Below are 26,954 nucleotides of genomic sequence, written 5' to 3' on the forward strand. Positions count from 1 at the left end.
TCAGTTATTAACTAATTTAAATGCTGGTATCAAGATTTTGTTCCTCTATATCCATTATTATACTGTAAATAATATTGTCAATATTGTTATTCTATTATTTATTTTATAAAATAATGTAAATGTTTCATTTAAAAATAATAATAATTATTATTATTATATTTATATACATATAAAAATTGAATAAGTAAAGAATACATATTTATATAATTTAATAAACAAATTATGTAATAATATATGCAAATGTAAAACATTATGTCCTATAAAATACAATTTTAAAATTGAGATGCTGTATACATTAAAACAAGTTTTATAAATAAATTTTAATGTTTTTACGTTTTAAATATATATATATATTTATTTATTTAAAGAATTATTTTTAACTAAATTGATGTCACAAATAAAAGTAAAATTTAAAAAATAATAATAATAATTTCAACCATTGACATTTTACGTGTATAAAATTTATATACATGAAAAATAGAATTTTTATTATAAATTTGCATATTTTAAAATTTATCCATTATAATTTCGTGAATGGAATAAAATAATTATTCAGAATAATCATATCTTCCGTTCTACTTCAATAGATAATATAATTTGTCCTCAATATGCCGATAACCAATCTACAAAACATTCGATTTTTTTTTATTAAAAAATTTAAAATAAAAAAACAAAAAGATTAAAAAAATAATCGAAAGGGAATTTTCGATTTTATCATATTTTTTTTTTTGAAATTTCTATAAGATTTGTATTATATTCAAATGCTGATATTCTGTCCTTTCGTCAATAAAATCTTTTATTTCTTTGTTTATTTTATCAATAAATCGATTTTGCATTATATTGTCATACATTTAAATTTTTAATATTAATATTTATTAAGAATATCACATAAGATTTCAGTTATTTAAATTATTATTCTTAAAAGTAAAGAATAATTCTGATTTACATTATGTTCGAACGTAATATAAGTCTTCTACACGACAATTATCTATATATACATTTTCGGTAAGTTAAAACTGATAATTTTTATTATTAAATAACATTTTTTAGATTGTTTTATTAATTTTTAACCTTAATTAAACTAAAGCTATTAATTTAAACAGGTCGTTAATTGCGATTAATTTTTTAAAAAATTGTTTTAATTAATGCACCTTTTTAATTATTAAATTGATTTTTTAAAAAAACCGTCATTTTTATCCTGAATTTTTAAAATTTCACAGCGATAAATATCGTGAAAATTTTGCGAAAGAAAAAGTATTTAAAAAAATGCATACTTTAATTTTAATAACAACGATTTTTAATAATACGTTTTAATTATGTTGTTCGAAAAGTGCTTAATTTTAAAATATCTTAAAATATAAATTTCAATTGTATTTTTTAAAAATTTATTTCATTGTTAAAAAATTAGAGAAATTAAATATTGAAAAGTTTAATTGTATTTTTGAGAAATTTAATTGTGTTTTTTTTTATAAAATAAAAATCCGATTTCATTGTTGAAAACTACAAATTTTAAATTATTGAAAAAGAAATTTTATTTCATTTTTGAAAATTACACGTTTAAATGTTTAACATTTTAATTGCATTTTAAAAGAAATTACAAATTTTAATTGAGTTATGAAAATGAAAATTTAAAATTAAATTATTTGAAAAACGATATGTAAAATCAATTAAATTTTGTTGTTAATTTAATGAAATTGTATCTTTTACTTCAAATAAAATTTACTTAAACGGTTTTTAATTATTTATCTTTATTTTAAAAATATGAATAACAATTTAATATAATTTAAATTCTGAATTTATGACAATAAACATACTTTACAATTGAATATACTAAAATTGAAATTTATTCAATCATTTAATTATTTCGATTATTTTTAATTTTTTGTTTATTTAAACATCGATTATATATTATCAGGAAAAGGGAAAAATGAATTTAAATTATTTAAATTCGATTTTACTACCATCTGCCGAGTAAAAAATCAAATATTTAAAAAACATTATTATTATTTAATCTAACTAGTTTAAAATTTTCAAATTAATTTTAAATATTAATATAAAATATCTCGTTTAAAACGTATTAGTTAAATATATAATTTATGTTTAAATCATTAAAAAATTTTTTTTGGTATTTATATATTTTATTTATTTATTTTAATAAACTTTATACAGTATTTTATTCCGCGTATATCAAACATAAATATTCCTAATTTTTAATAGAATTTTATTGTACAATCAGAATTTTATAAAAATTAAATAAAAATAATAGAACAATTATGCCGAGACTTTGTAGTACATAATTTAACAAAATTAAAGTTATAAAAATGCTACAGAACTTTATAAATACAGTAAACACTCGATTTATCAGACCCCCGTTTAACGAACAAAACTTCTTTTCCACGAAGGAAACAACTGTACAAGAACCTTTTCTTTTCTTTATTCTCCAGTAGAATGCGTTAATATATTTTTTAAAAATACATTCGATTTAACGGACTCCCATTTTCCCAATTAGTCCGTTAAATCGAGGGTTTACTGTAAACAGAAATTGGTATACATTTCATAACATATTTATACGTTACATCATTCGAATTCTTGTTAAATAACTACTAACATATGTATAAAAATGACCCGTAGAAAAAAAATATCTATTTACATAATAAATAACAGTAATATAAGTTAAGAATTGTTCTTTATAGTTTCATCAATCCAAGTTATATAAGAACTAACACGAGTATATAAACCTGGTGTTTGTGGTCGAGCGCAACCGATACCAGAAGAAACGACCCCAATAAGAATGTGGCTATTGCCTTGCTTAACGTACTGGGGTCCGCCGGAATCACCCTAAAAATGAAAATAAAAAGACGAAATTAAAGAATTTACAGGTTTTTGTTTACGGGAAACTGCATTAAATTTACCTGGCAGGCATCTTTCCCTCCTTCCTCATAACCGGCACATATCTGATTGTCTTCGACTATAACCCATTTTTTACCGTTGTTTCTAAACCACTGTTGGCACATTTCATTGTTGACAATTGGTAACCGAACTAATTGTAATATCTCAGGATGATATGCACCACCTTAAATTAGAAACAACCGTTATAAAAGCCGGATAATGAAAGTACTACTTATATTCTTATGTATGATATGTTTCAAGGTTTCATTCTGCCTCTCATAATAATCATTAGATTGTTAAGAAAAGTAATAAATAAGAAGACTCGCTACACAGGATAACAATTATAAAAAACTAACCTTCTTCTAATTTTCCCCATCCTGCAACGGTAGCAATTTTATCATTTAGAGTAACATTATTCCTATCCAAACAGATTGGCCACGTATATTTATTATAAACTATATCGTCTTTAAGCTTCAACAAAGCTATGTCATTATTATAACGACGAGGATTTCTATAATTTGGATGCTTGTATATGCTTTCTATATCTAAATCGTTTCCTTGACCATTCATATACAAATTCCCAACACGAATGTAATAATTTCGAGGTTTGGACGTGCTGCAAAAATATAGATATAATGTATATTGTATCAATATCTGAATGGTTAATATTCAGTTGATTTACCTCATAAAACAATGAGCTGCAGTAAGAATCCATCTCTTTGCTATGATTGATCCCACACAACTGTAAATTCCACGAAGATATATGGATGCCTGAACAAATTTTTTTTTTTTTTTAATTCAATAAAAATCGGCTTAAAGTATAAACAATTCTGCCAAAATTAAAAATTCATAATCCACTTACGATCCAAGGAACTTCTCCTTCTTCAGCATTTCTACCTCCGACAATCTTTCCATTTCTTACAAACTGTTTTCCGCAGGGAGTTCCATTCTCTAAAACAATAAAAGTATAAATTTTTAAAACTTTTATTGTTATTTTTATTAATATTTAATATTTCTATAATAGAACTTGATATTACATTATATAAATTGACAAAAGACAACTTTAATAACTCATGTTATAGTATTACATATATGGAATATTAGGCCTGTTTTGATATATTGATAAAATTAATGATTAAAAAGTTTAAAAGAGAACTTAAACAATAAAAAATTTACTGTAAAAATAACTTTTTGTGAACTTTAGTAATGTCTAGAGTTTAAAATAAAACATGTACTTACCAAAATCAGCTTCTTGCATGGAAAATTCGATTAGGAAAAAGACCGCGATGAGAAATAACTGTAGTACGTGGGCCATTTTGTGTGGAAAACGATACCAAAATGAGATACCCTCGATTAAACAATGAAAACTGAAGGTAATCGTTACTTATATATATGTTTCAAGTGCATAGGGAGGAACTATTAAGGTTCCAATTTAGGTTATTCCGCGGTTCGGACCTTGCAAAGGGTGGTTTCTGAAGCAGGTGCGACCCATTGACCCCGTTTAATCAATAAGAATGATACAAGAATGTCAATAAAATGCCTCTATGTCCTTTACTTTCGACTAATGCAATACAGGATGGCATATCACCTTGTCGACAATAACATCGCGCGACCTGATTTCGATGTCTTCATCATGTGGGTGTGATTTATGCCAATGTTTTGAAGCGATTCTCTGAACTTCTCAATAGCGCAATGATGTAATAAAATTTCAAACGAATTTAACATTAAAATGTCCGCTTATAAAATAAAAATTCTATAAAAATATTTTATTATCTATTTCCTTCTATTAAAAATTCAAATTTTCAAATTTAAAAAATAGAGCGCCACCTTTTTTTAAATTTGAAGTAACGAATTTTTTTACAAGAACCGTCCTTTTTGATATTTATGTTTTTATTAATTTTTAAAATATTTTATTATTTATTTTTAAAGATTATTTAACATTAATTATAATTATAAATAATTGTTTGTTAAAAATATAATTCTTCGAAATGTAACAACATAATATCATATACACCTTGATTAATAATAATTTATATTTATTGTTTTAAAATATTATTTATACGAATAATAAATATTAAGTTAATATATAATTAATCTAATTTTCTGTAAAGATTTAATTGAAATATTTCGAAACTGTTTAATTCGATGCGGGACTATAAACATGGCTACCTCATAAGACGGTAATGTGTACACGTGGTAATTTTTAATTTTAGAAATTAAATATAATTACGTGTTGATTAAACGTTTTGTTATTAAATTATGTAATGGCACGACTGTTATTAGCATCTGTCAGTCAAGTATTTACAATATTGCGTGCTCGAATCGTATCAAACAGTGAAATTTCCTGTTATTAATCATTATAAAAAAGGAATCTCGTGAATCGAAGCGAATTAAATGCGTCCTTGGCCTATATTTTTTCATTTAGTTTTCACGGTAAAGGTTTTCCACGCATAAATATTAATGGAAATGAGGGTTTCTATCAGATAAATCGGCAATTACTTTCCTTTTTTCCTCTCTCTCAGTTGTATCGAAACGATATTGATAAACGTTGAATTGTTATTATTTCCGCTTTTACGACACACGCTTTTTATGAAATATTGTTTATTCAAATACGTTTTCTAGAGTATTAAATAATCATAAATCATACTAAATAATTTTAGCCTATATTTAGTGTTTCTGTTACAATATCCGTTTCCCTTGACCCGTATGTCAGTACTAGATGTTTGTATACTAAATCGATTAAAGTATTCGAAATATTAACAAAGATGTGGGTTCAGATCCCATTAGGGTTTAAATAAATAAATAAATAAATAAATAAATATATATATATAATTATATCGTTTTTCAGTACAGGATTTATACTCGAGTTTACTAGTTTATTTGCAGTTTCAGCTGTTCAGTAGTGCTGTGTCGATAAACGATATATCAAACCGAAACCAATAAAGTAACGACTTTTATCGACAATGTTAAATATTGGTATTTATTGTCAACGATAAATATCAACATTTGTTGAAAATGATAAATAGGCACTGTCGATAATTTACTGGTAGATGATATGCTCAGTATCGAATTGCAATTTTTGCTCCTTATTTTTGAACACTTTTACTGTACTTATTTGGGTGCACTGTATCTACACATTATACTCCAATAGGAAAAATAATTACTACAGTTTATCAGCTGTGTAATTGAGGATCTAAACACAAGTTTAGATCCTCAATTACACAGCTGATAAACTGCAGATAAACTGATAAAATTTTGGGAGGTTGTTGTAGCTATCACAATAATAACACAAACACGAGTTTGTGATTATTATCATAGCTGCAACAACCTCCCAAAATTTTTAACACTAGTGCAGGCTCCTGACATCTGGGGAAATAGTTATGTCCAAAGAACCAGTTCAAAAAGAATCATCTATATCTTAGGATTTTTCGTTATAAAAAATGGAAAATTTTTAGTTAACGATTTAGAAAATACTTCATTGAGTTCAGAAAATGAGAGAATCAAATGTTTTGATAATATAAAATGCCATTAGATAAGCGCACGATGATGATTAGTAAAAGATTACAACTATAAAAAGCAATTGATAAAAATATTTACAAGTATTTAGTGTGTATATATGGTACTGTACATGTAAGCCACTGAGGGATTTTATTTAATGAAATTGATGATTTTTTTTAATATGGCAAAAATATCACGAAACCTACTCTAAATTCTTTGTAGTTAGAATTTTTTAAAACATCCGAACAAATTAATATTTTGAATTAATTTTTTCAGATTATCTTTGATGTTGAATTGTTTAGAAACGCTCTAATGTCAAAAAACCAGAGTGGTGAGTCATTATTTATGTTAAAAACAAATTCATTTGATATTACATTGCTGCTTGTTTTTAATGTTTTACTGTACATCGTGTTACTATCAATCAGTTGCATAGCCCAAAATAGTTTCAAATGAAACAAATAAATGCTTACATTTGCATATAAAATTCTTCACTCTGCAAAAAGAAAAACAAAAAAATTAAATTAATTTTCAATACGTCGAATAATTTAATCGAAAATTAAAATTTAGCAGACTTTATCTGCTAGATTATAACTTAAAATTATCATGCTTAATCACGCGAACGTTTTTAGTCGCGCCTCCTTAGAACTATCTTAATATTTGCTTCCCTCTCCTTCAATATATAACAACAAAAAATAATTTTTTTTATATAAATAGAGAGTAAAATCTATATACAAGGTGATTCAAAAGTCACAGAAATTTAAAAAAAATTAATAACTCACAAACTATTTACAGTAAGATTAATATAATGCGGTTTTCACAGAAATGCTTAGAAGCGGGATTTTTTTTGTGTAATAAAAATTTTAGTACCAAAATAATTACATTTGTTGCTATAGATAGCACTGTAAGAAATTGAAAGCATTTGTAATTTCTTAAAATAATAAAAAAATAAAAATCTTCTTACTGTAAGCTCTAGTAATAACTACAGGAATTATGTAATCTTATCAAGCGCCATCTATGGCAAGAAATGTAACTCTTTTGGTACTAAAAGTTTTATTACACGAGAAAATCCCGCTTCTGTGAAAACCGTATCATCTTACTGTAAACAGTTTGTGAGTTATTAATTTTTTTAAATTTCTTTGACTTGAATCACCCTGTGTATATATAGGCTATATATATAAAACAAATGCTTGTATTTTTACCCAATGAGTGCATGAGACACACTCCACAGTTTCTTTCTTTGGTTTATATGGAATACGCAGCTCATATAGGCTATGACTCCGAATGAACGTTATATTGGAAGCATGCGTCCGAGTAGCCGGCCGTAGATGGAGTGGCGAAATAATGCCTTTTTTGAGGTCTTTTAAAGGAAACTGGCTCCTATTTAGGTGTTACAGACGTGGAGAAAACCCGGAAAACTTCATGTGGCCAGCCCGTCCGAGCGAGGCTCGAACTCCCAGTGTTTAGGGAACGGAACCGCTTGGCCACTGGTGGGCTTCAGTTTACTCACTAATTTTTCGTAATCATCAGTGAATTAATTTTTCCTAAGTTTAAAAGTTTTTTTATTTAAATATAAAACAATATTTTCATTTCAACTTTCCACTTCATAAGAAAAAAATACAAATTGTGTTGCAAAAATTTCCATATATAGGAAAAACGCACTAAAATTACATAGGCACCAAACGGTAGACATATCAAATTTATATTCGATACGTCCACTGTTTCATGTTATTCACACGTCGAGACGTTCTTCCCATTTATGTCGGACACGTAACAACTTGTCTGGTGATGGAGTGATAGGCCTCAACGATCCTCCTTTTTGTGTGATTAATGTCGGTAAGTTTTTGCTGATAAACGGTGTAAGGTCTGGGCATCGCGCGGGTCATTCAATCGACACGCAACGACCTATCTATAATCTGAAAGTTGTTGATCTACCCAATGTCTAACAATTGTACTATCGTTAGAAGTTGGGTGGATCAACAACTTCCGTATTGAGGAAGAGCCCAAATTTTTGGAAGTACCGTGAGAAATCATCTTTATTAATGACCAACGGTGACAGACTACTGTCTAGGGGGCCCGGGATCGAATCCGAACGGGTCGATAAATACCCAGGAATTTTTCGGGGGTGGTTCGTTTGGATATGTCGGGACCCGTCCCTCACCACCCGGTTGCCCCATTGTGGGCCTGGCCGAACCCATAATGGGCCTACTAAAAGAAACCCTCATAGTGTCCACAGGGCGGAGAGTTAAAAGAAACCTAATCTATTAACTATTTTTTACTATGCGATAAGTGCTCATTGTTAATTAATGAAAAAGTATTAAAAATGTATGCTGATAATTCAATTTTTGTGGGCCCTTGACGCTCGGGGGCCCAGGGCTTAAGCCCTATTAGTCCCTATGTAGATCCGCCCCTGCCAACGGCTTCACAATGCCTTTCCATGCTTCATGGATGTACTGTACAGTACATTCGGAATGTCTCGAATGTTCATTATTGCGTAACAACGGTCTGGCAACTACTAGATCCAGCTAGGAGAATAGGCTAATATTGAACCTTTCGTCCCGAACCGTCTCCATTTTTTTTGGTACATCATTTTTATAATTTTTGCTAAGTGTATTTTTATGTTCTATAATATGTAATAGATGCAAATTAAAACAGTTATCAAGTTAGAGTTTTCTTTAGACCTTTTCCTTATCCATAATAAATAAATAACGATTAAGCTCCTCGTTTAACAAATAGGCCTAATTGACTTAGTGACCTAGTCGTTGAAACGGAACTCTGCGAGTGCGATCTATCACACTCAAATCGTTGGATATTTTTCCTCATTGTGGCATTTTATGTAACCCCGCCGTGCAATACTTCACTTCATCTCGGCATACAATGGGTCATTCAAATTCTCAGGAATGGTCTACAGTTATAAAGATAGTTTTTGAGGCTACACAAAATTGACATGAAGTAATATAGCAGGAAAAGAAAAGGAGACATAGTTATGAAACCTTTTTATTTTTATTACTTACTTTCAAGATACCTTAAGCATGTAAACTAATGAAAACTAAATGGTATACAGATAATTCTAAAAAGAAATGTATTTATCTGTATGTTTAGAAGATAACTTATGAGTTAGGAGGCGTAATAAAGTGTCTAAAAATTAAACGAAATAAAATTTAATATATAATTATTCAATAAAAAGCAATAAAAGAAGTTACAATTTCATTAAAAGAATATACTTTACACGTTTTAAATGTTATTACTGATAATTTCTTATTAATGAAATACTATTAAAGAAGCGGTCATAGAATGGTTCTGAAGAGTTTTTCAAATTTCAAGATGTGTTTCAATGCCATATAAGTTTTTCGATTATTTAAGTTTCTTTAACATATCCTGCCATTCGTGCCTATAGATCTAATGTTTCCTTAATGATTTTAGAAACTATCGGTAATAATTGAACATACAAGTATCTGAGGCAAAATAAATAAAATCATTTTTAAAACAGATAACAGATGGCCGCACTTGAACGTTAATAGCAAAAATAGGATGCGTCATATTGAAACAGTCCGTGCTATCGACTTGTTTCTCCGCATTTTTATCTAAACGCACTTATAAATGGAACTTTATCTAGAAGAAAATTTTTCAAGGATAAGCCCACTCGTTTAACTTCTTTGTGTTGTCTTTTGCTGCTACATACCCTTATTAAGTTGTGTAAATCCTAGAAAAGGTGTCTGGCACCTTCTCTGCGATTGCGAAATTTTGTATTAAAAAATATTTAAAATACCTGATTACAATAATTTATAAGCAGTTAAAATTAAAATTAATTGGATAATTTAATTGTTAAAATAAGCAAGTTAATGAAATGAGGATGGATTTATGTTTTCTTGACTCAGTCTAGAATTTACAGGAAAATCAGCTTCGACTGGTAATTCTTAATTTAAATATAGTGATTTAATTTATCGTATTATATTTAAAATTAATGTATATGTGATTTGCGTATTAAAGGGAGATCAGCGCCATATTTCGTCCAGCGGCTGAATTTTGAAATGAAATTTGTCTCGAATTCGAAATAACATACTCAGGATAGAATGTTTGCCAAATTTGGATACGATTTTCCAATAATCCTTTCTACAGAGAGCTCTGAACACTTGCTAATCAATTATCATTACCCTATATATATATTGGGTGTATCAGGAAGAAAGGTGATTCTTCATAACAAGAGAAGTAAAAAAGTCCACGAGGTCTCGTCTCCGGAAATGAATGGTGTCAGACAAAATGCACAAACGTCACGCGATTCGTGAATACCTAGGTTTTCGGATCTAACTTTGCTGCACTACTCTATATGAGCTGGACGAAAGGTGAGATGTATCGAGAGAAGGTAGACATCCGTGACAAACTTATTGACTGGATAAATATTACTGCCGCAGTTATAGAAGAATATAAGGACGATCTTCAAAGAAGTAGCTTAAACTGAGAACCTCTTTGATGTCACCATTTCATTTCGTCATGGCTAATCTTCAGGTGCAACAGACTGTAAGTGCAATCGTAGCTGCTACATTAAAGCTTGATATGTCAAATAACGAAAAAGTCATGCCGCTCTATCAGTAGTGGCTCATGGCGTTTACTTAAGGGATGACACCTCAGGAGGCGCGATTACGCAGTCCTAAAAGAATCGATTTGATTTCGTATAATGTTTTGATTAATTTTAAGTTAGATTTAATGTTTTTATTAAAACTAAGCAATTTATTACGGTTCGTCTTCTCGCCCTTCTTCGGCAGCACCTCAATATTAGATGCCACAAGCCGCCACTGCACTGTATATTTGTTAATAGTGTACTGTATTAAAAAGTCGCCATATATTCACATAGACCTTCTCGTGTTCAATTCTTCTCCCCCGAAATATTTATACACCCTGTACATTGAATTTTATCGCTTATTAATTTATTATAAAAATTATATTTATTAATTCTTTGCACCAATTTACTACGCTAATACTGAATTTAAATTGCTATTTACTAAAACCTTAAAAACAGAGTTAAGCAAATTCAAAGCTAATCTAGGAGTAAATACCACCTCCATCAGTTAAGCTAAATCATAATAATAATTTCCTTTGTTATTGCCGAAATTTACTTAATTCTTAAAGTACAACGGTAAAGCAGGAGAATCTCGAGTTAATTTTGAGAATCAGCATGATTTCAGAGTTTATTTATTAAGTGTTATCGTTACGGGCATTAATATCTTCACGAGTCTTATGAAATATATAAGTAAATCAGTCAAATGCTATTTAAATGCTAATTCAATAAAACTTTTATTAAAATGCCATTCGAATAAACCAAATACCTACCAAATGTTATAAAGTTTCAAAATAATCAGAGTTAGAGTTAAAATGAACGTCATATTCAATGGGAGGATAACACGAGTATACTTAAAGATAACATAAGATTAACTATAGAAAAATTGTTAAATTAAATAATGCATGTATGAAATAGCTCTTATGTGAAAATGTTGCTTAAACTTTATAAATTTATACGTTTTATAAGATAAAAACAAAATACATTTGTATATCTGCAAATAAGTAATTTATTGTATATTGCAATCTAAAACTATTCATATACAGTGAATATTCAACTTAAAGATTCCAGCTAAATAATTAGAAATATACGATAAACGATAGCAAAATTATAAATATTCTTGATCCAATAGACTTATTATTTTCAGTTCTGTTTATTTTCTTCAATCCAGTCATTGAAAAAACTGACATTTGCATAAACTCCTGGTAAATTAGGTCGAGCACATCCAACGCCAAAAGATACAACTCCATATTGGAAAACGAGACCATCATTATGTTTGATATAAAGAGGTCCTCCAGAATCACCCTGTAAATAAAAGCAAATAATATTTTAAAAATATAAAATATTTAAATTATATATAAAGCATTAGATCAATATTTACATAACAGGCTCCTTTCCCTCCTTTTCTATCCCAGGCACATAAGTGACTGTCTTTGATTCCAAGTGATACACCCATTTCATCGAACGATTTCTGGCATTCCTCGTTGTCGAGGATTGTTAAATTAGCAACCTGTAACTTCTTTTTATACAACGGAAAAACTATTAAGACAAAACAGTAGAAATAATAAAATATGTAAGTACAAGTAGTATAGAATAATAATTTAAACGCATTATTTCAAAGAAATTTGTCGATATTTTTGGATAAATAGAAAGTTTATCCTGCATTTTGTATTTAAAACGTATACCAACATTCAAAAATAGTTCCGAATCCTGAAACGGTCGCAAGTGTGCCACTATCCGCTGTTTTGGTACTCAGAGGGATTGGCTGAATGTTTTCATTGAACTCAATAGCTTCATTACTTTTTAATAAAGCAATGTCATTCGTAAGGTTTTCATAATTTTCGTGAATTATTATCTTTTCTAAAGTTACATTTACACCTCCTGCACCATTTCTGTTATTAGTTCCAATTGTTAAATGGTAATCTTCGGGGTTTATTGAACTGAAATAAATGCTTATTTTAATAGCAGCTAGTGGACAATGAAGACATAATGCTATCAAAAAGACGTTAAGCTGACTTACTAGACAAAGCAATGAGCAGCAGAAAGCAACCAATAGTCATGAATAATTGACGCCCCGCATATAAATTGGTCTTGAATGAAAAGCATTGCCTAAAATAATTTAACAAATATTCACGTAATTCCTATTTTAAAATCCTGTATTTTATAAAAACGTGTTATACCATCCAAGAGACTTCTCCTTCTTTAGCATTTTCGCCTTCTACAACCTTCTCGTCTTTTAAAAATTGCAATCCGCATTTAGCTTCATTATCTAAATGCGCAAATTAAATTTCTTATATTTAAACATTTACATTAATGTAAACTATGATTTTTATAAATCTAACATAAGGCTTATTGAATTCAAAGGTTAAGTCTAATATAAAATTAGTTTTTATGTGTAAAATTATGCAGTGATAGTTAAATGATACAAAATGTTTTCAAAAATAAATATTTTTTTACCATTACAAAGTTCTTGCGCGAGAATGTCAAGCAGGAAAAATCGCAGGAAGAATAAAAACCATAAGAATTTAATCATCGTTGAACGAAATTTAACGTTTCGTGTAAAAGTAAATGTGTATGGCTGGCTTTATATTCCATCTAAAACAATAAAACAGGAAGATTTATTTGAATTCACCCGCAGTTCTTAAGTTATTCATATCAAAATCATTTTAATTTATGAACTATTTGTTATAGTGAATAAAGAAAATGACTGATGGAACTATAGAATGGCTTCAAGTAATTAGAATAAAAAATTGCCTCATGTAGTTCCTATTTTTTAACTTCCTGAATCCAATGAGCCATATCTCTCTATCTAATTAAATGCAGGATGGAGATACGTATCAATAGATCTTAAATCTTCCTAACCACAAGGACACTTTTGCATTCAGAACAATAAGTAATTCATCAAGTTATAATTGCAACAATTCTTCCCATAAAATTTTTATTAAAAACTTAATAAAATTCCATTAAAAAAATTGTACACCTATAAATTCCCACTGTCGTCGGTCTGTCCTACCTTGGCCTCTGGAACGGAGTTACATATATGAAAGACGAGATAAGATATGGAAAACGTAAGAGTAGAATGCCTTGGTTAATTATATAAAAGCTTCCGATAAAATCGAAAGTCACGTTATTTCAATTCAAAAATTTCCCGTATAAGGTATTAGATAGATGACCAGCACGACCGTTGTTAATGGAAAAGTATGATGTACAGGGGTAAGTCACTACTAATTTGAAGTGGAGAATATACAGTATGTTTAAAATTAAAAATATGATTAAAAATTGCAGCCCGGCATTGTTACAAAATCACAATAAATAATTGCTCGTTAATAATTTAAAAAAATATATTAAATTACTTCTGTGAAATCTGGTTAAACTTTAATCGAATAAACTTTTTGACTTCTTAAAATTAGTAAATTATAATTTTTAAGAATCTTTCGATGGTAAGATTCATCCATCTTTCTTCATTTCTACAGATGATGATTGATGATTTAATATAAGAAGAGAAAGTAATTAACGAATTCTGTTAAACATTTTAAATCCGGAAGCCATTTATTTATATAATTACCGTATTTCTGATTAATCCTGTAGTAGTTTCTATTTGATTTCCGAGAAAAATGTTTTTAGTTTTTAATGTATTGTTATTGTGTTGTCGAAATTAAATTGGATTTTTTAACTTATGCTAATTAACGTAAGAGTCGTCAAACTGAATATTTTAAATTATGCATTATAGAAATTTTTTTGTAAATAAGAAATAAATATTTCTATAAAATGCATTAAAATGTTTTTAAAATAAATTTAATAAAGTTGTGAAATTAATGGGTTTTTTTTTTCTTTAAAATTTGTCTCTTTGCTCACTTTTTAATTTTATTTTTAAAATTAATTCAATATTAATTTTGACAAGTTTAATTAAAATACTCAAAATTCAAGTTAAAATGATTTAAATTTAAATTGTAAATTTAAAAATTAATATTAAGATTAAAACAGAATTTTCTTTCTTTACAGCAATTCAGATTTTAGTTTCGCAATGTTCGATACAACAATCTTTAGAAATGTTTCCATGTGGATTAATCATTCACATGTTTCTGTTTATCTGAATTTTTCAACTCTTTAATGCAATCCAGAATTATATTTGTACTTGTATGACATTTTATTTTAACAATAAAAAATGTATTTTCATTTAATTCTTGTGACATTTATTTATTGCCCTCCGTTTTTTCAACAACAGTCAAGGAAATTAGTGTTATATTTGTATATATTTAATGATATCATGTAAATTTTAACGTACATAAATCTCACATTATTTGGCTACAAAATAAATTATTTTAATAAACTTTCGAAACAAGTATAACGGTTCAAATATTATTGAACATTGATGAGAAATCACTAATGAAATTTTAATTATTTTGTTATTAATGATAGAAAAGATACTCCCAATCTATATAATTTTAAAAAACGAACACACTTTCCTTTTTAACCTTGCTTCGTATGTCATCGAATTTTTAAAAGAGAAGAAAAATGCTTTAAAATCGGCAATAAATTCGTTTATTTTCAAGAAAATTTTAACAGATTTTTATATTAAAAACTTATAATAAATGATGTAAAAACTAAAATTCTAAAAACAGATTCTTTTTGAATATTTATTAGCAATTACACGTTTTAAAATGATGTTAAATGTAGTTCATATACTCTACAAGAATTTTATACTTCAATTAATTTGTTATTTGTGATTGATTATTATCAGTTTTATGTAATTTCTTTGAGTTTACGTCATTAATTATACAATATAATTAAATATCGCAATATTTTAAAGAATTGATTTCAAAAATCTTCAATTGTTTTGACAATAATAATAAAAATACAGAACAAATAAATAATTAAAATGATAGATACAAATAAATTATAAAACTCTGACGTAATTTTCGTTCCTAGAAAACAGATATTGTATTATATAATATATAATAAATTTCAATTAATTCATAAAATATGGAAATGCCATAAAAATAAAAATAAATTCAAGGATTGATTGTGTTCAAAATCAATAACACTAGAAAATAGAGTAAATCATCATTTTCTAATAAGAAATATTAAATATATAGTAATCATGTGATAGATATTATTTTAGAATCCAATAATCCAAAAATAATATTTTATTAAGTTGTTTCAATTTTTTCGTAAGGGAGCCATTCTTAACTGTTTTTAAATAGTTTCGATGCGTTTATTTTAAATTAATGTTTTGTATTGTAAATACCATGCAAAGGCACTAGAGAGGGCCGGTGCAAGAGAGCCAAGGAGGTTCTTTGCCTATAATAAAGACAATGACAATAAATAAATACATTAAATATCGCATACAGCTGGTTGTATAGCAGAGCGGTTAAGATTTCGCGAGTGGTCTATCTTGAATACGTTGGAACCTTCTTTCCGCCCTCACCGTCCAGTTTGAGGTGCCTGACTGAACCAAAAATGGGCTTGGAAAAAAGGCCTTCTTTGTCATCGTGTTGCTCTTTTCTTAATTCCCAAGGGAACTCTAAAATTTCATTTTATTTTTAAACTAGCTTTATAAACCCCTGGCTTAGCCAGGGTTTATAAAGTAGACCTATCCTTCTCAGTAATTATTACTCCTGTAGTAATTAAACGTAAATTTCAAAAATATATGTAGTAAAACCAATTTTAAGAACATTATCAAGAATGCCTGTAACTAAGTGAGAAGTTTATTCTCGTAAATAGCGAGTTTACAGAAAAATTATTACAATTAGTTTGGTTTGCGACACGTAAACGATGCCTTCCAGGAGGAGGTTTATAGAAAACTGGCCTTTATTTACGTGGCCAGCCCGTTGGTGATGTGTAACACAGTGTAACAGCTCTGACTTCGTGCAGGTTAATGCTTTGTGCTACTCATCAAAGTAATAATATAGCGAGTCTACTTTGCGTTAAATTATTGTCTCAGTAATTAATTTAAGTGAATATATTATTTGTTTTGTGTTTTAATGATATCCTTTTTTTGTATGAATTATGTTTAATTTATTATTTAAAAAAATTTACCGATATATGACGCTAAATGTAAATCCATCAAATCGAATTTAGACAAAAATTAATTAATATGTAAAGTCCAATAAATATTTTGGGGTAGTAAGTTCGGCATTATCTGAGTTAGTAGTATATTTAAGGAAATGCGAGTTTTGTAGCAATTTCTCGAACGGCCTAACAGGGTGTTGCGAACAAACAAACAAACAAATAAACATTCTCATTGATAGATATAATAGAAAATTAGTTATTCATTTTTATCACAGAAAACTTTTTTACTGATGACAAAATTAACATAAAAATATATATACAGGTATTTTCTTGCATAATGTATCTATGTAAGATGCCCATTTTTATAACTTGTGCCCCATCTTTTTATAGTCTGTGGGCGCTGCTGGTAATATCACATTAATAATTACGTCAAGAGGAAGTCAGAACGCTGAAATTATTCTTTGTAGATGGAGTCTGACATATCCGGGACGGCCCATAAAAATGTCTAGATTATAAAAAGAAACGTATAAGATATATTTAACTTTTACATTAATCAACATTGATTACATGTTAAACTTCTGAGCAGAGAAAAGTATTCATATAGTAACAACATATAGAATCTATCGATATATATTTTCTTCCTTCATCTAACGAGATAGAGATACGCTCGATTAGATGCAGGAAGTGAAAAAATGAGATGCGTGAAACAACTTTTTAGTGTAGCTTGAATCTACTTGAACAATTTATCAAATGCTCTATAGGATAGCATCATCTATCCAATCGAGCATTTGATAAATTGTTTCCTTTATTGGAAATCGTTAAGAAAAGTAAATAGTTTATATGTAAATAATGATAAGTGAATAATGATATGTAAATAAATATATATTTCCAATCATGTGAAATCAATAGAATATTGTTTTTAGAAAATTATCCTTAAGGTTCTAACTGCGGGATAGCTCGAAATAATTCTTCCTGTTTGTGATATGGACTAGTATATAAGCACAAATTATCCTCACGTATGTTTATTTTAGATATAGTTTCAAAAATTCCGTCACTTCATCAAAAGAAAATGGCTAAATTGATATATTTTGCCTTTCTTTTCAATTTTTTACTGGTCGAAATTTTTGCGAAAGAAATTGGTAATTGTAAGTAAAAATTTGGTTAATATTTTACTTTGGAAAATTAATCGATACAGGTGAATGTGTAGACTGATTTACTCGTAAAAATTAACAATTAATTCTAGATTTATTATGTTGGAATATCATAAAATTATCTTTTAGTTTTATCTCGTTACTCATAAATGTGGGTACCGAGGAGGGACGACGAGGTCAGACCTCTGTCTAATTTCGGCTAACAAGTCGGAGGGACTTGCCCACGTGTCAGAGAAGGCTTATTTGTCGGTAGGAATCCCGTAGGGACGGGACTACGTTTCATCCGGTCGAGTGTAGGAGGGAAGGTGGAGTCGTGGTAAGGCGATAAGCGAATATTCGAGCAAACAAGACACCATTTAACAGGATAACAACGATTTAATGGAAAACAAAATATACGTTACAAAAATCTGACATAAAAGGCGTGACATATAAAAAGCTATATATCCCTACCACGCGAAGAGAGAGAGAGAGAGCTCACATAAATGGGTTCCATACCTCTTAGACAATCAGTATTTCCAATATTCTGTCGGTCACAAGGATCGATAATTCTTTTAAAGGGAAGGATCGGTAACTCTTGAGGCACAACGTAAAATATTCCCTTAAGCACAAAGGACAAAAATGGACTAGATCATGACTTGATCTAGGTCGATGATGGACTCTCTTCAGAGGGGGGAAGGAAGCATCTTATATAGCTTTTTGCTGGGAAAGTTGGTCACGTGCATGTGCTTAGGCCAAAGGTGTTCCCGGGATTGGAAACAATACGGCGAATTCGGGCGCTAACTATAAACTTAAGTTGCAAGATGATCTGTACTCAGCGTAAGAACAATGGATAGTTGCACAGTTATACGGCCGGGGACGCATATTTTCTCGTCCAGGACCTTTTTTAGGCAGGATGTTTATAATAGGAAAATTTTCGATTCAATATAGGGAACTATTTATTATAATTCGGATTATATCCGGATATAAGAAAGGGGAAATTATTAATTCGGATATAATTTGTTATAATTTTTCGTTCAAGGGGATTTCCAGATCTCGCATAAATGTAAAGGGTCTTGTTAACTTACAGAGTAATGAATTTGAGTATAAAAACTAATACATGTTTTGAACTAAACATAAGAATATAAACTAATAATAGTTTTTTTAGATAATGGAACTATATACGGGTCTGTTAATGAAGGAAAAGTTATTGGTGGCCATGATGCTAAGGAAGGAGAAGTTCCTTGGATGGTAAATGTTTGTTAAAGTCGCGTTTTATTAATGATAGCAAATTCTTTAAAAATTATTTTAAAATATGTTCTAGGTATCGGTAATGAGGTCAGGTTACGGGGGTAGAAGTTATGGACCCTATTGCGGAGGATCAATTATTAATGACCAATGGGTTGTTAGTGCTGCGCATTGTTTTTCCGAGTAAGCCAATCACAAACCTCTTTAAACAATATTTAAATAAGCATGAATTAAATACAATGCTCATTAAAATATTGATCAATTTTTTCCAGTTCAAACAGACCTGAGGATTACTTATTGGTAGTTGGTACTATCAATAGAAATGGAGAAGGAGGAGACAGTTATGAAGTGCAATCGATAAAAAATCACGAAGGTTTTAATCCTGGCAACTTTGATAACGACATTGCTTTGTTGAAAAGCAAAAGCAATTTTCTATTTAACGAATTTGTAGCACCCATTTCTTTGGGCACTGAAGATATGTGTAGAAAACCTGGCTTAATGGGAATCGTTGCCGGATTCGGAAGAACAGAAGACGGTTAGCATTTTAATTAATCATGCTTATTATATAATTTCTTATCATGATTAAACCGTGTACTGCAATTATTCATTTTATTATTTTATTACAGGAAAACCTATTTATGAAGACATTTTACAAATTGTTGAAATTCCAATAATCAGTAATGAAGAATGTCAAGAATGGTACGATAGCATGAATGATGATATTATCAATGAGAATAAATTATGCGCCGGATATAAAGATGGAGGCAAAAATTCCTGCAAGGTAAATATTAATGTGACAATTCTCATGATTTAAATGTTTTATATTTTTAATTTTGAATAATTTCTACACGAAGGGTGATTCGGGTGGACCGTTGTATATCCAAAATGGAGATGAACGTTCTCTATGCGGAGTTGTATCACATGGTATCGGATGCGGCCGACCCAATCGTCCTACAGTGTACGCTAGCATCGGTTACTTCCTTGACTGGATTGACAAAAATATTCAGGATAATTCGTAGATATATTTCACTCTCTGCTAAAACATTCGCTGAGTTTTCCTGTGGCTAATTGTCTAGTTCAAAATTTAAGCATTAATGGATTTCAGAGTAATGTACTTTCAATTAAACTTCTTATCGCTATTTTTTGGTGTTACTATTATTATTTTCTCACTGATCAACACATTTGAAATAATGGTAGCATATTTTGTAAATTTCTCTCAAATAAATGAATAAAAATAAATGTTAATTTCTATCATTTAGATATTTTGAATTACTTTATTGTAGCATGAAAGAATAAAACTTCAATGAAATTAAAATAAAATTTTATTATACAGTAAATGGTTATAATTAAACAGGAGTTTACAGAAAGAACTAATAGACGAGATTCGACCAATTATGGTGTGCACACTTTTTTGACCATGGGATATTGATTTTGACCATACTTTCCATTCTCAAATAAAAAGTTTAGTTCCAAAATTTCTCGATGCGGGAAATTTGGCGCTAATGTCCCTGTAATTTGCACGTTACGTAAGTTGCAGAACAACTTAAGGGTTTATAAAAAGTTACAAGCACGGCCATCAAGAGTTTATATGGGATTCGAGTCGAACGGGTTTTTTTCTTTATTGAGGACCACATTATCATCTTTTTTTGAACAATTTAAATGAGTAGAATGTTTATTAAATTAATAAAAACAATCTAAGACATTTTATTTTTTGTTAAAAAAAATAACATTAATTTTACAGGAGTGGGAACCACTATGACCCCTAAGTTTTCTCCGGACCCGAAAAACATCTCCAGCTCCCTCTCTCGAGAGTTGCAAAATATCTCCAATATGAGGTTAACGACAAGACATTTTGCTTACATTTCTTACTCGTTCAAGTTTACTATCAAAGAGTAGCAATGCTAGTTCTGCACAAAAGAAATTTCGAGAAATTTAAAGTATTTGCGAAAAACTTCGTATTCGCAACAGAAATCATTTGCCAAGCCATTCATAACTCGGATAATGAACGACGATTTCTGGTCCTGGCAAATACTATGGACAGATGAAACACATTTTTATTTGAATGATTTGGAGAACATTTACAACTTCCATTTTATTTCTCTTGGAGAAAACTGTCACGTTTGTCAATAAATTCTGTTGCATCAACCAAAAATCACAATGTGGTGCAAGTTCACGGCATCCGTCACTATTGGACTGTATATATTAGAAAAAGACTCCATCTGAACCAGTGACGTCTTCTGTGATAATGCTACTAAGTATGGAGACATTTTCAAAACTTTGTCATCCTGCGCTTTAGCAACGAAATTGTTTGGATATCCAATCTTTATTCAAGATCGAGCATCCTCCCATATTGGTGTCAATAAGTAAAAATTATTGCGTCAGCATTTCACACATAAAAGTGATTAGCCGATCATTTCCGATAGCATAGCCCCAGTAGCATATTAACCTAAGGGCAAAAAGGACAATTGCCTGGGGCTCGCTATTAGTGGAACCAAACCAAACTTTTCTAAGCAAATATTTTTCCCCAAAAAATTCCCTCGAAAAAATGTCTGAAGTCAACGTTGTACATGCGCTCCCTAATTCAAATTCGTCCGGGCTCCATCAAGTTCTCCCGCTTCATTGATGGACAAAACGATCATCAGACTCGACTCCATGTGATTTTTGGTTATGGGGAAATTTGAAGAGATTTGTTTATGAAGGCGTGTTTCCAACTTAGCTGTATCAAGAGATAGAATTTCTCTGCATGTCGGACAACTGCACCCATCAATTACAATCCGCCGTCAAGTGCGTTGTTCATCGAATGCATACTTTACAGGAAGATAGATGGTCATATAGCACCATACGCAATTTTACTTTAAATAGTTACTAGCTGAAATAAATAAAAAGAAAACAAAACTAAATAAAAATATGCATCTAGTAGATTTAGATTTTGTCTTCGAAAATTTTTCTACAAAGGATCGAAGCCGGGAGCAACATAACTTTTGGCGAAAGGAGTCCGACAAAAGAGCAGTTGCAAACTTTCGTGGTGATGCTGGGAAAGTTATGCAACTCGTTGTTGAATTTTTCCTCTATTCAGAAACTGAGTAACAGGCAAAATTATTGAAACTTATAGTGCGAGTATTATTCCTTAAAGTATTAAATAAACCGTGTATAATACATCTACTGTATATTGTACTGTAATATCAAGAAAACGACATATCTGCAGTAGCGGCAAAACTCCAAAGGTAGCGTTCAGGTTAGAACATTAGTGCGCCGTGTAGTGCTCTGATCGTCATATATCGCACTGAAATGAATCTCGGTTCTTTCAAAATGGCGTCAACCTGAAGGCGCGTCAGCTTTGTGCATGAAAACATGAACGGCTTAGTGCACACTAGTGCTCCAGTCTGAACGCAACTATCTATTAATGCTGTTTCTGTTAAAGAATTTGCGTACTGTAAAGATTATTTAATGGTTATCTAGAATTATCGTAGATATTATATATGATGAACAAAACTTATTCTTTTTATTATTTTTTTTTATTTTTTGCTTTATCTGCTCTTTGGGCAATTTCTTTTTAATGTATTATTTATTACTAGTAAACATAACACTATAAAAATAAGCAATTAGGATTTCAACTCTAGTTTGAAGAATTTTCAAAAATAGAATTCGATCTAACATATTCGTCCGGAAACAAGTTTAGAGGCAGCTTGTGAAATTTCAAGAAAACGTAATGAAAAAGTAAAATTTCTGTCTACGATTTTGTTTGCCTTCCATTAGATTGAATAATATCGATGAAGAAACTGCAAGGTGATTGTAGGAGAAGACGTAGTTAAATAACACACACTTCACAAGACTCAAGGTCTGGAAACTGAAAGGGGAAAAAGTTAACAAATGTTCCAGCAGATCTTGAATGGGGATATGGAGGAAGTGCTGAGGAGCAGAGTGAGATTAGTGAAGAGTGAAATAAGATGACAGATATCATAAAGGAAACTACGGAGGAGGGATAAGGCAAGACGAGGAAAGGAAGAAAGCTATGGTGGAATGGAGAAATACAGGATGCGGTAAAGCTGGAAAAAAAGCTTTTAAACTTTGGAAGAGAAGTGAGAGTCAAGCTGATAAGGATAGATATAACGAGTGTAATAAGTAGGGAGGTCCCGATACCACAGAAGTATCATCAGTAGTTTAAAGTATCGATACCGGTCGGCATCGGGTATCGAAACTGGAAATTCCCTGTCGGCCGTCTCTGTTCGGTCTGCGGTTTAATTTATAAACGTTTTGTTTAATTTTAACTTTTTATTTTAATATAAATAACATGTTTTATTCTAGTAGTTGATTTGAAATTTGGAAAAATTGTAGATCTATAAATTCCCACTGTCGTCGGTCTTTTTTTTAATTTCGAGAAAGGAGTTAGAAAGATGAAAGATAAGACCGGATACAAACCTTAGGGGCAGGAGGCCTCGATTTACTATATACGAACTTCCGATGCAAACCTGAAGCCTCGTTGTTTCGATTCAAACATTTTTCCCTGAAAGGTGTTAGATAGATGACCGGTACGACTCCGTTGTTAATGGAAAAGTATGATGTACAGGAGTAAGTCACTACTAATTTGAAGTGGAGAATATGCAGTATGTTAAAAATTAAAAATATGATTAAAAATTGCAGCCCAGCATTGTTACAAAATCACAATAAATAATTGCTCGTTAAAAATTTAAAAAATATTAAAATTACTTCTGTGAAATCTGGTTAAACTTTAATCGAATAAAGTTTTTGACTTCTTAAAATTAGTAAATTGTAATTTTTAAGAATCTTTCGATGGTAAGATTCATCCATCTTTCTTCATTTCTACAGATGATGATTGATGATTTAATATAAGAAGAGAAAGTAATTAACGAATTCTGTTAAACATTTTAAATCCGGAAGCCATTTATTTATATAATTACCGTATTTCTGATTCATCCTGTAGTAGTTTCTATTTAATTTCCGAGAAAAATGTTTTTAGTTTTTTATATTATATTAATTGCTATTGTGTTACCGAAATTAAATTGGATTTTTTAACTTATGCTAATTAATTGTAAGAGTCGAGAAACTGAATATTTTAAATTATGCATTATAGAAATTTTTTGTAAAAAAGAAATAAATATTTCTATAAACTGTATTAAAAGTTTTTTTAAACAAATTTAATAAAGTTGTGAAATTAGTAGTTTTTTATCTTTAAAATTTGTCTCTTTGCTCATTTTCTAATTTAATTTTTAAAATTAATTCAATACTAATTTTGACAAGTTTAATTAAAATATTAAAAATTTCAATTTAAAAATGGTTTAAATTTAAATTGTAAAAAGTAAAAAGTTAATTTTAAGATTAAAATGGTATAAACATTCTTTACAGCAATCAAATTCTAGCTTTGCAATGTTTCGATACATCTTTAGAAATGTTTCCATGTGGATTAATTATTCAAATACACAGATATTTTTTTTTTTGCATAATATACCTATGGTGCCCATTTTTATAACTTGTGTCCCATCTTTTTATAGTCTGTGGGCGCTGCTGGTAATATCACATTAATAATTACATCAAGAGGGTAGATGGAGTCTGACATATCCGGGACAGCCCATAAAAATGTCTAGATTATAAAAAGAAACGTATAAGATATATTTAACTTTTAATTACATTAATCAACATTGATTTCACGTTAAAGTTCTAAGCGTAGAAAAGTATTTATATAGTAACAACATATAGGATCTATCGATATATCTTTTCTTCATTCATCTAATGAGATAAAGATACGCTCGATTAGATGCAGGAAGTGAAAAAAAAACGAGCTGCGTGGAACAACTTTTTAGTTTTACTTCATGCTATCCTATAGAGCATTTGATAAATTGTTTCCTTTATTTAAAATTGTTAACAAAAGTGAATAGTTTATAAATGATAATGATATATTTCCAATCATATGAAATCAATAGAATATTGTTTTTAGAAAATTATCCTTAAAGTTCTAACTGCGGGATAACTCGAAATAATTCTTCCTGTTTGTGATATGGACTAGTATATAAGCACAAATCATCTTCACGTATGTTTATTTTAGATATAATTTCAAAAATTCCGTCACTTCATCAAAAGAAAATGGCTAAATTGTCATATTTTGCCTTTCTTCAATTTTTTCTGGTCGAAATTTTTGCGAAAGAAATTGGTAATTGTAAGTAAAAATTTGGTTAATATTTTACTTTGGAAAATTAATCGATACATGTGAATGTGTAGACTGATTTACTCGTAAAAATTAACAATTAATTCTAGATTTATTATCTTGGAATATCATAAAATCATCTTTTAGTTTTATCTCGTCACTCATAAATGTAAAGGGCCTTGTTAACTTACAGAGCGGTAAATTCGAGTATAAAAACTAATACATGTTTTGAACTAAACATAAAAATATAAACTAATAATAATTTTTTAGATAATGGAACTATATACGGGTCTGTTAATGAAGGAAAAATTATTTGTGGCCATGATGCTAAGAAAGGAGAAGTTTCTTGGATGGTAAATGTTTGTTAAAGTCGCGTTTTATTAATGATAGCAAATTCTTTAAAAATTATTTTAAAATATGTTCTAGGTATCGGTAATGAAGTCAGGTTACAAACACCATTGCGGAGGATCAATTATTAATGACCAATGGGTTGTTAGTGCTGCGCATTGTTTTTCTGAGTAAGCCAATCACAAACCTCTTTAATCAATATTTAAATAAGCATGAATTAAATACAATGCTCATTAAAATATTGATCAATTTTTTTCCAGTTCAAACAGACCTGAGGATTACTTATTGGTAGTTGGTACTATCAATAGAAATGGAGAAGGAGGAGACAGTTATGAAGTGCAATCGATAAAAAATCACGAAGATCACAATACTGAAAACTTGGATAACGACATTGCTTTGCTGAAAAGCAAAAGCAATTTTCTATTTAACGAATTTGTAGCACCCATTTCTTTAGGCACTGAAGATATGTGTAAAAAACCTGACGTAATTGGAATCGTTGCCGGATTCGGAACAACAGAAGAAGGTTAGCATTTTAATCATGCTTATTATATAATTTCTTATCATGATTAAACCGTGTACCGCAATTATTCATTTTATTATTTTATTACAGGAAAACCTATTTATAAAGACATTTTACAAATTGTTGAAGTTCCAATAATCGATAATGAAACATGTCAAGAATTGTACCATAGCGATGATATTGTTATCAATGAGAATCAATTGTGCGCCGGATATGAAGATGGAGGCAAAGATTCCTGCCAGGTAAATATTAATGTAACAATTCTCATGATTTAGATGTTTTATATTTTTAATTTTGAATTCTTTGTACACGAAGGGTGATTCAGGTGGACCCTTGTATATCCAAAATGGAGATGAACGTTCTCTATGCGGAGTTGTATCTTTTGGTATCGGATGCGCCCGACCCAATTATCCTGGAGTGTACGCTAGCATCGGTTACTTCCTTGACTGGATTGACGAAAATATTCAGGAAAATTCGTAGATATATTTCACTCTCTGTTAAAACATTCGCTGAGTTTTCCTGTGACTAATTGTTTAGTTTAAAATTTAAGCAATAACGGATTTCAGAGTAATGTACTTTCAATTAAACTTCTTATCGCTA

At 29.5% G+C, this 26,954-nt stretch overlaps 2 protein-coding genes across 2 annotated transcripts; one reads left to right on the forward strand and one right to left on the reverse strand.

Moving 5' to 3' along the window:
* Positions 1–2,377: 2,377 nt before the first annotated feature.
* On the reverse strand, positions 2,378–13,484 carry LOC136984772 (transmembrane protease serine 9-like). The gene is made up of 12 exons (XM_067281898.1): positions 13,397–13,484; positions 13,120–13,208; positions 12,960–13,048; positions 12,629–12,879; positions 12,321–12,478; positions 12,095–12,244; positions 4,129–4,273; positions 3,752–3,840; positions 3,572–3,660; positions 3,246–3,505; positions 2,913–3,073; positions 2,378–2,838 (listed from the first exon to the last, which is right to left on the reverse strand). The coding sequence occupies exons 1-12, from the start codon at positions 13,470–13,472 to the stop codon at positions 2,674–2,676; spliced, it is 1,722 nt and encodes a 573-aa protein (XP_067137999.1). The 5' UTR covers positions 13,473–13,484; the 3' UTR covers positions 2,378–2,673.
* Positions 13,485–13,662: 178 nt separating this feature from the next.
* LOC136984773 (transmembrane protease serine 9-like) lies at positions 13,663–26,834 on the forward strand. The gene is made up of 12 exons (XM_067281899.1): positions 13,663–13,672; positions 19,247–19,329; positions 19,403–19,509; positions 19,599–19,861; positions 19,953–20,107; positions 20,181–20,250; positions 25,388–25,498; positions 25,757–25,839; positions 25,913–26,004; positions 26,095–26,357; positions 26,445–26,596; positions 26,670–26,834. Exons 1-12 carry the CDS (start codon positions 13,663–13,665, stop codon positions 26,832–26,834), a joined length of 1,554 nt encoding a protein of 517 aa, XP_067138000.1.
* The last annotated feature ends 120 nt before the right edge of the window (positions 26,835–26,954 follow it).

This window comes from Centruroides vittatus, unplaced genomic scaffold (assembly GCF_030686945.1).
Source record: "Centruroides vittatus isolate TY-2023 unplaced genomic scaffold, ASM3068694v2 contig_927, whole genome shotgun sequence".
NCBI lineage: Eukaryota > Metazoa > Arthropoda > Arachnida > Scorpiones > Buthidae > Centruroides > Centruroides vittatus.

Excerpts from the sequence above, each read along its gene's own strand:
- LOC136984772 (XM_067281898.1), bottom strand. The coding sequence starts at position 13,472 with ATGATTAAATTCTTATGGTTTTTATTCTTCCTGCGATTTTTCCTGCTT. Across the intron at positions 13,049-13,119 it reads AAGGAGAAGTCTCTTGGATG|GCAATGCTTTTCATTCAAGA; the intron begins GTATAACACGTT and ends AAATTATTTTAG. Across the intron at positions 4,274-12,094 it reads ATGACTGGATTGAAGAAAAT|GTAACGATTACCTTCAGTTT; the intron begins AAACAGAACTGA and ends ACATATATATAA.
- LOC136984773 (XM_067281899.1), top strand. Across the intron at positions 19,862-19,952 it reads ATTCGGAAGAACAGAAGACG|GAAAACCTATTTATGAAGAC; the intron begins GTTAGCATTTTA and ends ATTTTATTACAG. Across the intron at positions 25,499-25,756 it reads TGCGAAAGAAATTGGTAATT|ATAATGGAACTATATACGGG; the intron begins GTAAGTAAAAAT and ends ATAATTTTTTAG.